This window comes from Chiloscyllium punctatum, chromosome 8, assembly GCF_047496795.1.
Source record: "Chiloscyllium punctatum isolate Juve2018m chromosome 8, sChiPun1.3, whole genome shotgun sequence".
Taxonomy (NCBI): domain Eukaryota; kingdom Metazoa; phylum Chordata; class Chondrichthyes; order Orectolobiformes; family Hemiscylliidae; genus Chiloscyllium; species Chiloscyllium punctatum.
In genome coordinates, this window is record NC_092746.1 from 6,423,057 (window position 1) to 6,436,379 (window position 13,323).

The 13,323-nt window shown below is 38.7% G+C and overlaps 1 protein-coding gene across 1 annotated transcript in view; it reads left to right on the forward strand.

The window, feature by feature from the left end:
* Positions 1 to 13,323, forward strand: part of LOC140480353 (sperm-associated microtubule inner protein 4) — a 59,063-nt gene that overhangs the window by 13,208 nt on the left and 32,532 nt on the right. The window contains exons 2-4 of the mRNA XM_072575104.1: positions 2,918 to 3,097; positions 7,626 to 7,697; positions 10,676 to 10,705. Of these exons, the coding sequence (XP_072431205.1) occupies positions 2,918 to 3,097; positions 7,626 to 7,697; positions 10,676 to 10,705 (282 nt within the window). The remainder of the gene's footprint in view (positions 1 to 2,917; positions 3,098 to 7,625; positions 7,698 to 10,675; positions 10,706 to 13,323) is intronic.

A 13,323-nucleotide genomic window follows, 5' to 3' on the forward strand; every position in this document is an offset into this window, starting at 1 on the left:
ATCTTTCTGAAAGGAAGGAGACCAGAATTGCACGCTGTCTGAGAAATTACCCAACTGAACAAAGATCACAGAAGTGTTGATCGGGTGAAATTGACAAGCTGTTTACTACAAGCAATATCGCTGGAAGTGAGGTTGACTAGGCTGACACAGAACTGACAGTCTGTACAGGGAGATGAAGGGTTCTCTACATTAATATAGAATGGAGGTGTTAGCAGTTTTAATAGATTTAAAGGTGAGTAAATCTGCATGCCCAAGTGAGATTTATCCCAAGCTGTTGAGGGCAACAAAGGAGGGGACATTAGGGTTCCTGGCAACAGTTTTCAAATCTTGTCTGGCTGCAGGTGAGGTGCAAGAGTGCGAGAGGACTGATAATGTTGTCCCATTATTAAAATGAGGAAAGGATGTATCCCCAGAATGTATCCCCACTTGGAGAAACATGGATTATGAGGGACACTCAGCATGGATTTGTTAAGGGAAGGTTGTGTTTGACAAATTTGATTGAATATTTTGAGGAGATAGCCAGGAGAGTTGACAAGAATAATGCATTGGATGGGGTCTATATACACCTCAGGTAAGATCCTTCTTGGCAGAATGGTCAAGAAAATAAGACCCCCTGTGATTCAAGGCAAAGTGGCACATTGGATTCAAAATTGGCTTAGAGGCAGAAAATAGAGGGCGATGTTGGAGGGATGTTTCTGTGACTGGAAGTCTGTTTCCATGGGAGTACCATTGGGCTCAGTGCTGGGGCCCTTTCTGATTGTGGTGTACTTTAATTGTGTGGACCTAAATGTAGAGGATGTGATCAAACCATTTGTGCTGGACGCAAAAATTGGTCAGCTGTAAACTGTCAGAGGATATCGGTGGACTGGTCAGATGGGCAGAGCAGTGCAAATGGAATTCAACCCAGAAAAGTGTAAGGTAGTGCATATCCACAGATCTCTGGAGATGGCAGAGCAGGGAGATAAGATAATTAAGAAGACATTTGTGATACTTGCCTTTATTAACTGATGCACAGAATACAAAAGAAGGGAGGTTTTGTCCGATCTATACAATATGCTGGTTAGGTCACAAGTAGAGTACTGCTGCAAGTTCTGATCATCGCACTGCAAGAAGGATGTGATTGAACTACAGAGGGTGCAGAGGAGAATTACCAAGAGGCTTGCTGGGCTGAGCGGTCTGATGTATGAAGAAAGATTGGACAGACCAATGTTGTCTTCTTTGGGCAGAGGGGACCTGATAGAGATGCGCAAAATAATGAGGGACGTAGTTAGAGTAAAAACCGAAGTTGCTGGAAAAGCTCTGCAGGTCTGGCAGCATCTGTGAAGAGAAATCAAAGTCATTGTTTCGGAGGAAAGGTCACTGGACCTGAAACGCTTACTTTGATTTCTCTTCACAGATGCTGCCAGACCTGCTGAGCTTTTACAGCAACCTCTGTTTTTGTGTCGGATTTACAGAGTCTGCAGTTCTTACAGTTTTTATTTGCATAGCTAGAGTGAACAGGTAAGCAGTCAACAATCAGGGGCCGTAGTCTTAAGGTAAAAGGTAGAAGAGGAAAATTCGGGAATCTGTTTTCACCCAGAGAGTGATGGGAGTCTGGAACTCCCTGCCTGAGGGAGTAGTTGAGTCAGAAACTCTTATAACAATTAAGCTGAATTTAGAACTTGCATTGCTGTAGCTTCTAGACCTAAGAGCTGACAAAATGAGATTATAGTGTCGACAGATCCTGGTTGACCGGCACAGAGACAATGGGCCGAATGGCCTGTTCCGGGAGGGTAAACGTTTGAGTTCCTTGTCATTGGTGTGAATACAAACATTTAAGGCAAATTAGCATCACAGAATAAGTTGGTCAGTAGTTTTAAGATTACACTGTACTTTACTGAGTACCTGACAAGATATCCACCAGAATACTTCTCCAGTTGTGTTGCAGAGCTTATTTCACTTATTAGAAAAGCTGCCAGTTCATCACGATTTGGAATAATGGAAAATAATGAGTCTTTTGCAATTTTGAAAATAAATCCCGTTCTGCACTGGAGTTATTCACTATGTGTTCTTTATTTAAAATAAATACTGACTACCCTGTTATCTTTTTACACAATCATTTTTAAAGTAGGTTTTCCTTGGTCAGTTCTTCAATTGTGACAACAATTTCTTGCAAAAGCTGCTCCATTGAAAATTTCAAAGCAAATATGCATTCCTGCTTCATTATACAAATACAAATTGAAATAAATGTTTAGAATTATATTCATCAATGTCCACAAATGTTGGAATCTGTTCAGTGGGTAATGAACAAGGTAAAACATATCATCAATGCAAAATAGCCAGACCTAATGCCTATCCTATAATGCCCACTAGATGGTGGTAATGGTATATTAGGGGATGCATGTCAAAGTTATTTGATGGAATTCTCAAATACTGCACTGAGTGTATCTGTTTTCTTTCATTTGAGTCGAGCAAGCAAAGTTTAAATTACTAACCAAAAGACAGATTACTATATACATTTACAAGAATACAGAAAATGGCAAAATGTGGAAAAATGTTTAGTTTCGTTAAGACAAAACTACCAATACTGTGAGAGGGTATAATCCCAGTCCTGAGGATTACCACGTTTAAGACAGTTTGACAGTTTTTGCTGATGCTTCCACCATCAGGTGTAGGAGCAGAAGTAGGCCATTCAGCCCATTGAGTCTGCTTTGTCATTCAACAAAATTGTGGTTTCTTTATTAATAAGTTACCTGCTTAATTTCAATCATTTGCATTTCCATGCAACGAAGGTGTACACACAGATGCATTCTCCATCTACAAGTAAACTGACGTCCCTTGTGGAACTTCAATTTACAGTTGATCCTTTTTGCTTAAATAAATGCGATATTTTATCATTCTAATACACTGAACAGAGTATACTTTCTCTTTGTCACAGGTATGGTCAATATTTGGAAACTGCACCAAAGGTTCCTCGAACCCCTTGGGGCGTTGAGAGAGAATATGGAGGTGCTGGAATCATGAATCTACCTGATACTTTCAGAGCAAGGATTGAGCCTCCCGTTTTAATGGGAAAGGGACACAGACATTTTGGCTTTGGTGGATACGTTCTTCCAAGGTTTGTTGCTAATTTAACTTGTTATGGTTAAAAGAACTGTTTTAATTATGCTTTTAAAAACTAGTTTGTCGCAGCTCTAATCTGGTGAAAGCTACAATGTCATTAAAATACAGAGAGAATAAACAGGCAGAGATAGTAGCTGAAAATACGTTCAACTCTTGTTTTAACCGGGATTACTGTGAAAGATTCAAAACATAGCTTTGACTCTGCCTGTCTCAGTTCTGAATTGATATGCCTTTTGCTTGTTATGCCCGAAAAACTGGCACAACATAATTACAGACTATCCATGTCTGTCTTAAAAGACATTCAAAGACTCTGTTTCCATCACCTTTCTGAGGAAGAGAGTTTCAAAGATTCACACATTTCCTACTGTGATTCTTTGTTTTAGAGTGAAAACCCAGCACGTTGTTGTTTTATTCTGCTCTAGTGTTTATGATTTATTTTTCTAATATATACATTTCAAGAACAGTGAGCACCAGCCTGATCTGTAAAGTCAAAATGTGCCCAGCTAATTTTGCAAATTTAGTTCGGTTCTGACCCTATTACTGTGGCACATAACATTGTTTTTTTAAGGGTTTATAATGACTCGTTGCATGCATTAAGGGGAGTTTCTTATTTACTGACATACTGGGAGTTGTGCAGGAACGAGAGGGGTTCTGACCACACACATAGGGAAGCTGGAGCTTTTGTATTTCCCTCATGCTGTTCAGTTTTAATTCCACAGGATGTTTCTTTTGACCATAAGCGATTCCCCAACTGGAAGGCAGGCTGCTTGGCAGGTTTAGTTTGCAGTTAACAGGGAGCATGCTGAAGGAGTTTGCAGGACCTGGTACCTCCAGTATATTACCTTGCGGGGTGGAGTGTGGAAACATTGTGGCTCCTCTGTGTGAAGATATTTTCTGTTCCTACCCAGCCTGCTGTTACCTCACTTCAAATGCTGGGTTTCCTGAGAATGGGGAAACCTGGAAGGCAACAGTTAAATATGAAAGATGGTTTAAAGGAAAGCTCAGTAATGCCAACCCCCAGAATCTAGGCATTTGTTGACTGCCCATCCCTAATAAAAGTCTGAAAGTTTGTAGCTTCTCAATGCCCTTTGGACTTTTGAGCATTTTAACCTGACCCCACCTTCCCCTAATGTCAACTAAGCTCTAGGTTCACAACTCCCCAAACACAATTTCATAAAGGGGCATTGACCTTTTCTGCCAACTTTGCTAGCCGAGCATATGGCACTCTATCAAATACATTTTGGAAGTTTTTGTATACCACATCAACGGTCTTATCTTCATCACTATTATCATACCAAAAATCAAGTTAATTAAACATGATTTGTCTTTACCAAATCCTTAATAAATTCAGGCTTTCTTTAATTCATCCACATGTGTATAATTGACTGATAATTTTTTTTCTAGATTATGATTTGTAAAAGAAATCCCGTGACCGAGATTAAACTGCTTTATGTTTAATTCTTGAACAATGGTGAGACATTTGCAATTGTTGACTCTCCTGGCATGATCTCTGTATTGAAGAAGTGTTGGATAACTGTAGACAGTGCATTATTTCCCTCCGTATCCTCGGATGTATCTCACTTGGTCCTGGTGACTTATCAACTTTATGTATAGCCAGCTTTTATAATGCTTCCTCTTTATCAATTTTTAATCCATCCAGTGTTTCAGTTACCTGCTGTTGCATAGTGATTTTGACACTATGTTCATTCTTGGTAGACAGAATGTAAAGCACTCTTTTTAGTACAATAGCTATTCCCTGTGCCTCTATATGTGAACCCTTTTTTAATGGTGCCTAATTGGCTGATTCCTCCTGTTACTTCCCTTTTGCTATTTTTATGCTTACTAATGACATTTGAATTTCTTTGATATAAACCTTTAAGTCCGAAGCAGGAATAGGCGATACAGTCCCTTGAGCTGCTCCGCCAGTAAAGAAAATCATAACTGATCTGATTATAAGCACAATTGCACATTTCTGCCTGCTTTGGATAACCTTTCACCTGCTTTCTTAAGAAGAGACTATCCATGTCTGTCTTAAAAGACATTCAAAGACTCTGTTTCCGTCACCTCTCTGAAGAAAGAGTTTCAAAGATTCACTATCCTCTACAAGGGCAAAAAGTTATTCTTATCTATTTCAAATGGGCATCCACTTATTGTTAAAAGGTGACCCCCAGTTCTGGATTCTCCCACAAGAAGAAAAGTACTTTCCGCATCTTCAGGATCTTATGTTTCAATCAAGTCACCTCTTATTCTAAGCTCATTTACAAGCCTCGTTTGTCCAGCCTGTCCTGAGAAGACAACTTGCCCATTTCTGATATTTGTCTAATAAACCTTCACTGAACTGCATCCAATGTATTTACATGCTTCATTAAATAAAGAGATCAGTACTGTGCACAGTACTCCAAATTGTTTTCACCCAACTGCCCTGTATCACTTAATCATTGCTTCCTACTTTTATATTCAATTCACTTCAGCATAAGTGATAATGTTGCTCATTTTCCTATTATGTTACCTGCCAGATGTTTCTGGTACTGTCTATTGGTGGTTCTTTCCTCACCCATTCGCCTCTGAACTTACATTATCCAGTCTGATTCTGTTTATTAACAATGTAACATCTGCCACATGCACCTTTTTCTGTTTATGCTAATCCGTATCCCTTTTATAATCTGGGGGGCTCCATCTTTGTCCAATCTTTCCCCTTCATGAAAATTGAACTGTACCAGAACCAATGAACACAAAAACTTAGAAACAAATAAACCCAATGGCCCTTCAAGCTTCTACTTTAAAGTCAACCCATTGTTTGTCAACAAATTTTCTAGCCAGTCCTTGGTACCAACTTACCCAGAGACCTGATCTCAGCCCTTGAAATTTGCCCTTCCCAATTAATTATTTTTATGCTAGAATGTTCCTTGTCCTATTCTACACTTAGCTAAGCATTTCAATACTCATTATTGTCTTGGATATAGGTTGCTCACTGAGCTGGAAGGTTCATTTTCAGACGTTTCGTCCTGTTTGTCCAATGTAGTGTTTGTTACAGTCCTTGCACAGTACTTTATAAATGACATTAGTTTTGCTTGTTATCTGTATAAGGGCTTTCAAGTTCATTAGCTGCTGTTTTAGTGTGTTGGTGGGTTTGTGGGCTACCATGATGCCGAGGGGTCTGAGTAGGCTGGGAGTCATTTCTGAGATGTCTTTGATGTAGGGGAAAGTGGCTAGGGTTTCTGGACGTGTTTTGTCTGCTTGTTTGGGTTTGTTGCTGAGAAGCCTGCTTACTGTGTTCATTGGGTACCCGGTCTTTTTGAATACACTGTTTCGGTCATTATTGTCTACTAAATGTTCTCCCACTGACACGATCCACTTGATTCACTTTGTTCTCAACCAAATTCAACGATGTCTACTTTCTTCACAGATAAGAAATTCTTCCCCTCACTGTCCTGTACGTTAGTATTATTGCCCCATTATAGGTTAGGGTAATTATAGTTCCTGGAATACCCATCATTTGTTCCTTAGCCATTTATTGGTCATTTATGGAATGCACTGAGTTGTGTAATATTATCTATTACTTCTAAGTGCTAATCAAATAGATTCTGTCCTTGACCCCATTATTACATTCTTGGCCCCATTGTCTCTATTATTGCCATACCAGCATATTCCATCATGCTTATTGTGTCTGTAGCTCAACCAAACCAATTTACCACACTGTGCAGTTCGCCAGCATGACCTCTGTCAGTCTCGGCAACTCTGACCCACCTAATACTTTCCCATGTTTAATCTAGTTGTTTACCTCCTTGAATCAGTTGTAGATCATCTATTTAAATATAAGTATGATGTTCAATTGAAACCTGCTACTTCCTAACAACAGTCTAGCTTTTATGGAACTGTGAGATTTGGATTTGAGGAGTTTTGAAATTCTAATTTGGAGGATATAAACCTGTTTTCTCAGCTGTTAACTTGGTGGCAGCCTTATTCATTCCTTCCAAAAATATTGTTTACTGCTGTAGCATTGGAGACATTTATATTTCACACACCTAAATATAGGGTGGTATAGTGGCCTAGTGGTTAACACTGCTGCCTCACAGCGCCAGGGACCCGGGTTTGATTCCAGCCTCAGGTGAGTGTCTATGTGGAGTTTGCACATTCTCCCCATGTCTGTGCGGGTTTCCTCACACAGTCACAAAGATGCAAATTGGTCATGCTAAATTGCCCATAGTGTTAGGTGCATTAGTCAGATGGAAATGGGTCTGGGTGGGTTACTCTTGAAAAGGCTGGTGTGGACTGGTTGGGCCAAATGGCCTGTTTCCACACTGTAGGAAATCTAATCTAATTTATAAAAAGGTATATACAGATAAACCTATGTATTTGGTTATTATTAGAAGAGCATTACTGACAACTTGCTAGTGTTGTTCTCCTGTATTTTACAAAACTGAAGCATGTACCATGGTAGTGAATAATAGATTGCAATCAAATTCATTGTGTTTTCTTGGAAGTCTCTATTAATAATGTGCTTAACTGTGTTTTCTGTGTAGTGATGTTGTTATCGATCAATATTATGATCTCACCCAATTGAAGAAGAGTCAGCTTCGCGCCACTGACCAGCTGTAAGTTTCATTGATTTGTATAAAGTGCTGTTACAATGAATATACATTATTTTTATTTGAAACATATGGAGGGGGTCTTACACTGAGTAATTAAATAACTTTCATTGTTTAGGTCAGCATGAAGCATTTTTAGGTGAGTTGCATTTAAGTTCATTGGAAAGACTGTTTTCTCTGCTGTGCTATAATACAAGGCTACAAAAGTATCATCTCCTTCATGGTGTGTCTGTTCCCCATTTCTGAAAAGCTAATGTTGTATCATCTTTACGTTATTAATGAAGAGAAAATGTTCCATTCTGTTTTGCTTGTTGGAAGTGCATATCAAGAATTGGGTCTGTGCACCTCAATTTTCTAGCCATAATAAATGGATACATGGGCTGGGTTATGAGTTTGAATTCCTGATAGACTAAGAGTGGGAAGTAATGTTATTTCAGAAATTGAAAGCTTATTGTGTAGGAAGTAGCATATTGCCCTGGGTAGCAGGAAGCAGAGAATCAGCATAAATGGACCTTTGCTGGTTGGCAAGATGTCACGAGTGGTGTGCCACAGTGAACAGCGCTGGAATCTCAACTATTTACAATTTATATAATTGACTTTGTTGAAGGAACAGAAGGTATGGTTGCCAAATATGCTGGTGACACAAAGGAAGATAAGCAAGTAAGTTGTGAAGAGAACATAAGGAGTTACATGACATATATTTGGGGGTTGCACGGTGGCTAGCACTGCTGCCTAGAACTGCCAGGCACCCAGGTTTGATTCCAGCCTCTGCATATTCTCCCTGTGTCTGCGTGTATTTCCTCTGGGTGCCCTGGTTTCCTCCCACAATCCAAAGATGTGTAGGTCAGGTGAATTGGCCATGTTAAATTGCAAGTAGTGTTCAAGGATTTGTAGGTTAGTCGCATTAGTCAGGAGTAACTATAGGATAGTAAGGTAGGGGAATGGGTTACTGTTCAGAGGGTTGGTGTGGACTTTTGGGCTGCAGGGCCTGTTTCCACACTGTAGGGATTCTATGATTCTATAGATAGGTGAGGTGAGTAGGCAAGGATCTGGAAAATCAAGTATAAAAATGTGAATTTGTCCATTTTGGCCAGAAGAATAAAAAACGTGTTATCTGAATGGTGAAGGATTGCAGAGCTCTGAGTTGCAGAGGCATTTGGGTGTTCTAGTGCTTGAATTGCAAATTATTAATATGCAAGTACGCCAAATCAGAAAAGCAAATGGAATGTTATTGTTTAATATGAAAGCAATTGAATTCAAAAGGAGGGAGCTTATGCTTCTGTTATACAGGGCAGTGGTGAGACCACATCTGGAGGACTGTGCGCAGTACTGGTCACCTTATTTAAGAGAGGATGTAAAGGTAAGGGTAATATGTGAAGTGTAATACCTGAAATGGACAGGTTGCTTTCTGAGGCATGTTTGCACAGCCAGTCTTGGATACACTGGAGTTTAGAAGAGAAAGAGGCAACTTGATTGTAACAAGTAAGGCCTTGTGGTATCTTGACAGTGTGGATGTGGAGGGGGTGGTTCTTCTTATGAAAGAAACTAGAATTGGGGTCACTGTTTAAAAGTAAGTGGTCACCATTTTAAAACAGATGAAACAATTTTTCTGTGAAGATTGTGAGGCAATCTAATGATTCCAAACTTCTTTAGTGAGCCAATGACTTGGCAGCATTAAAAAAAAGGACATGTAATGTGTATCTTCACTGGTAGTAATTTTTTTAAAATGGTTTTCATTTAGATACAGATGAAGGTAAAGATTATCCTAAATTCTGAGGCTATTCAACTCCCAGCCTCAAGTTGTAGGGGCCAGGAGACCGGAGGAATCCTGAGAGAGATAGGATAAATGGTCAAATTATTCCACAGTGGAAGACTAGGTGATACACTACAGTACAAGTTGCTATCTGATCCTATGTCCCTGAGATCTAGAAACCAAATCACAAATATTTAGTCATCTGATTCAAAGCCCCTGAATTCCCTACTAGCAACATTGGACTGCAGCAGTTCAAGAAACATACTTCACCACTACTTTCTCAAGGGCAGCTGGTGATGCTCAATAAATGCTGGTCCAACAGTGATGTCTACTTGCAGCGAGCAAGTAAAAAACTCCATTGTTCAGTAAAATCATTGCTTTATCAAAATATGCTCCTTTTAAACGTACTTTTGTATACCCTTAAAATAATAAATAAAGATTTGGCTGTAATGTTTCCTAAATGACTGTGGAGCTCTTCCATTACCAGTCATTAGGAAGGTTATTTTGGGAGCATGGAACACACAAAATGCTGATATATTGAGATCAACAAGTTCTTGTTTCCTGCACCAATTGGTGGGTTTACGGATATCAATTACTTTATGATCATTCTCCATAACCCCCTCCAACACCCTGACCTGCAGAGTAAATAGTCTATTCAGTCTTCTTCATTAGTACTAATGAACAACAAGTGGAGCACTGACACTTTTTTTTAAACATAAATAATGTGCAGTATTCTACAGTATGACTGAACATTTACTTCTTAAATATCAAATGGCCGTCGCACAACTGTTAGATACACTGCTGTTTCTGTAAAATTAAAAATAATGATAAAAATGTCCTTAATCTTGAAATGAAATCACATTTGTAATTTTAAATAATCCATAAAATAAGTAGCATTTATCTGGTCATGAGTTGATTGCTTGTTTTCGTGTTCAGCCCAGTGACAACTTATTGTGAATTTTGATTTTTTTTGCCTTGGCACAAGATGATGTGAGTCAAGTGGAAGGTTTTCATTTTATTCTTGGTAAATTGAGAGACTTGTCAGTAACCATGGCAGAGAGGTCAGCAAGCAGAACTGGTTTTTGCATCCATTAAAACATTTAAGTAGAAATACTAGCTGTCAACATCCCGACATGATATGGTTACACTGATCCATGCACTTACACTGAACATACATGCTTTTCTTGCAGACCCGAGATCTAAAGTTGCGTTTCTGTATGTTTTGTTTCAGAATTCCATCTTCTGCAGAGCTTGCGCTAAAGTAAGTAAACTGACCTAGCCCAAGTTTGATCTAGCTGAAGGCCATTCCCATATATTATTTAAATTTAATTTTAGGAACTGCTTCTGTGTATACTTTATATTTAATCATACAGTGACTGTTTTTCATGTATAAAAGATGTTTGACTATCCAGTAATTTAAGCATTGTAAGTAACCACGCAGGTTAGAAATTTAATGTGAGGAAATTGATCACATAGTTTGAATGAAGCAACTTAAACATGAGGAGTTAAAAAGCATACTGATTGTATGCTTCAGCAGAATCAAAAAATGATAGAAGACAGAAGGTGATCATTCACCTTTTGATGCATGTGCCAATTCTTTGAGAGGATTAAACTCCTGCAATTTCCATACAACTCAGAAAATTTTAAATCTTCAAGTGTTTATTCAATTTCAATTTTAATTATTTAATTAAACTTAATATTTGAATCTACTTTTTCTTAAGACAGTGTATTCCATACCATGTCAATTCTTTGTGTAAAATTCATTTTCCACATGTGATCGCTGTTTATAATTTTACATATATTTTCCAAATCTCCCTTTAATCTTTTCTGTTCTCAGACAACCTCAGTTTCATTAATTGCTCTGGGTAAATGAAATCTTTAATCTCCTTATCTCCATACCATTTGAATAAAGCCTCTGTTTCCTCCTTCCTGTTCTCTGCCCAAAGAGACAGATCTGGCCTGCAGTATGGCATTCTGCTAGGGCAAGGAGGCAGACCTTAGTATTGACCTGAGGTGAAACAATGCAGTTGGCTCCAATCTGATCCTTACTGACCAACCAAGTCAACCAGACCCCGAGGCGTCTAAACTGCTGTGACATTTGTCCATGCATGTTATAGCCTGGTGCTATAGATAGTGATGATAGAGGCTCCAAATTTATTTCCATTCTACAGCTGGCCAGGAATCTCTCCTGGTCATACCACTGGCCTGTGTTGGAAGGATTAAATGTTGATACTTAATCTGGTTTACCATGTTATGAGACTACCAAACTTCTGATTCAAATGCAAGGACATTATCTTGTACATAAAGCCTCCAGTAAAATTTCTGTGCACCTTCTCTGATGACTTGACACCTTTGCCCATCATTGGCCAGTCATCAACCTGAAGCCTAGCCAGTATTGTCTAAACTTTTGGTGTAAACTCCTTGCTTCTGTTTCTATTCCTCTATTATTAAAGCCAAGCCTCCTGAATTATGTTTTAATAATTTTCTGAAATTGTCCTGCCACCTGCAAAGACTTATGTATCCACATCCCAAAAGAGTCTTTGGATCCACACCCATTTTTGATATTAAACCATATAGTTTCTATTTTCCATCATCTTTATTTCTACCAAAGTTCATCATTTCACACATCTGTGCATTAAATTGTATCTGTATGTCTTTGCTCATTTCACCAGTCCATGTGCTCATGAACAGTTTACAACATTTCCAGGTTTTCTATGACCTGAATGCCCTATAAACTCAGTTTTATATCATCAATACCCATTCAGAAGAGCAGTGCCCCTCATGCTGACCCACAGGAAATATAAGTCTGAAAAACATCCTTACACAACTATTCTCACTTCCTGTCCATGAGCTAATTTTGTATCCATACAGCTACCATCCTTTGATTTCCCCTGAGTTTTGATATTGCTAATGGTATTCAGATTCCTTTTGAAAATGCATGTGTTCAACATCACATCGTCAACTATTCCCATTATGTTATGAAGACCTCAACCCAGTTACTCAGACACAATTTGCCTTTTTGCCTGTACAAATGAAGAGTCACCGGACTTGAAACGTTAACTTTGCTTTCTTCCCACAGATGCTGCCAGACCTGCTTGGTTTCTCCAGCAACTTCTGTTTTTCTTTATGATCTCCAGCATCCACAATTATTTGTTCTGTTTTAATATTTTATACAGTTTGCCTCGGCAAGTCTTTGTTGGAGTTACTTTTTTCATTTGCAAATAATCCTGTCTATCCTTACTTCTGCAAACAAACAAAATTGTATCCAATCCAGATCAGATAGTGTTTCTACTTTGATTGTGATCATCCTTTTATGCACCAGTTCAGTTTTATCCAATTGCTCTGTGACCACCTTTACTGTGATATTGAAAGCATCCTTTTCTTTTGCTCAAAGCTGCGTTCAAAATTTTAATTTAGCATATCCTACATGCTCGCTAGAACTCCTTTCTGGCCCTGATTCTGCTCTACTCTTATTTTACTTGCATGTTTCTGAAAGAGTATTATGTTCCCTTTCCTGTGAGTATCAATGATTTTCAGGTTCTCTTTATTAATTTTCATTTTTGTACTCAGTTTGGTTCTCGATTGCATTATGAATTACAATTAGCACTTATCATCAGTCTCCTTTCACTATTTCATTTTAATCTGTTAATCTTTCATCATTCAGGGAGTACTAGATATGTATGCTTTTCTGGTTCTCCATTGTGGGATTGTTTTTAGTCTGTTCTGTTACACAACCTGATCTGTCCAGGTTAAATGAGCATGCCAGCTCACTATGCAGTATGAGCTACTGCTTTCAACGAAAGTTACTCCCACCATCCTTTTTAAGTTTGGAGAACTCCTTTTTCTAATGTGGTGGAGGAAAACCACTTCTTGGTCTAA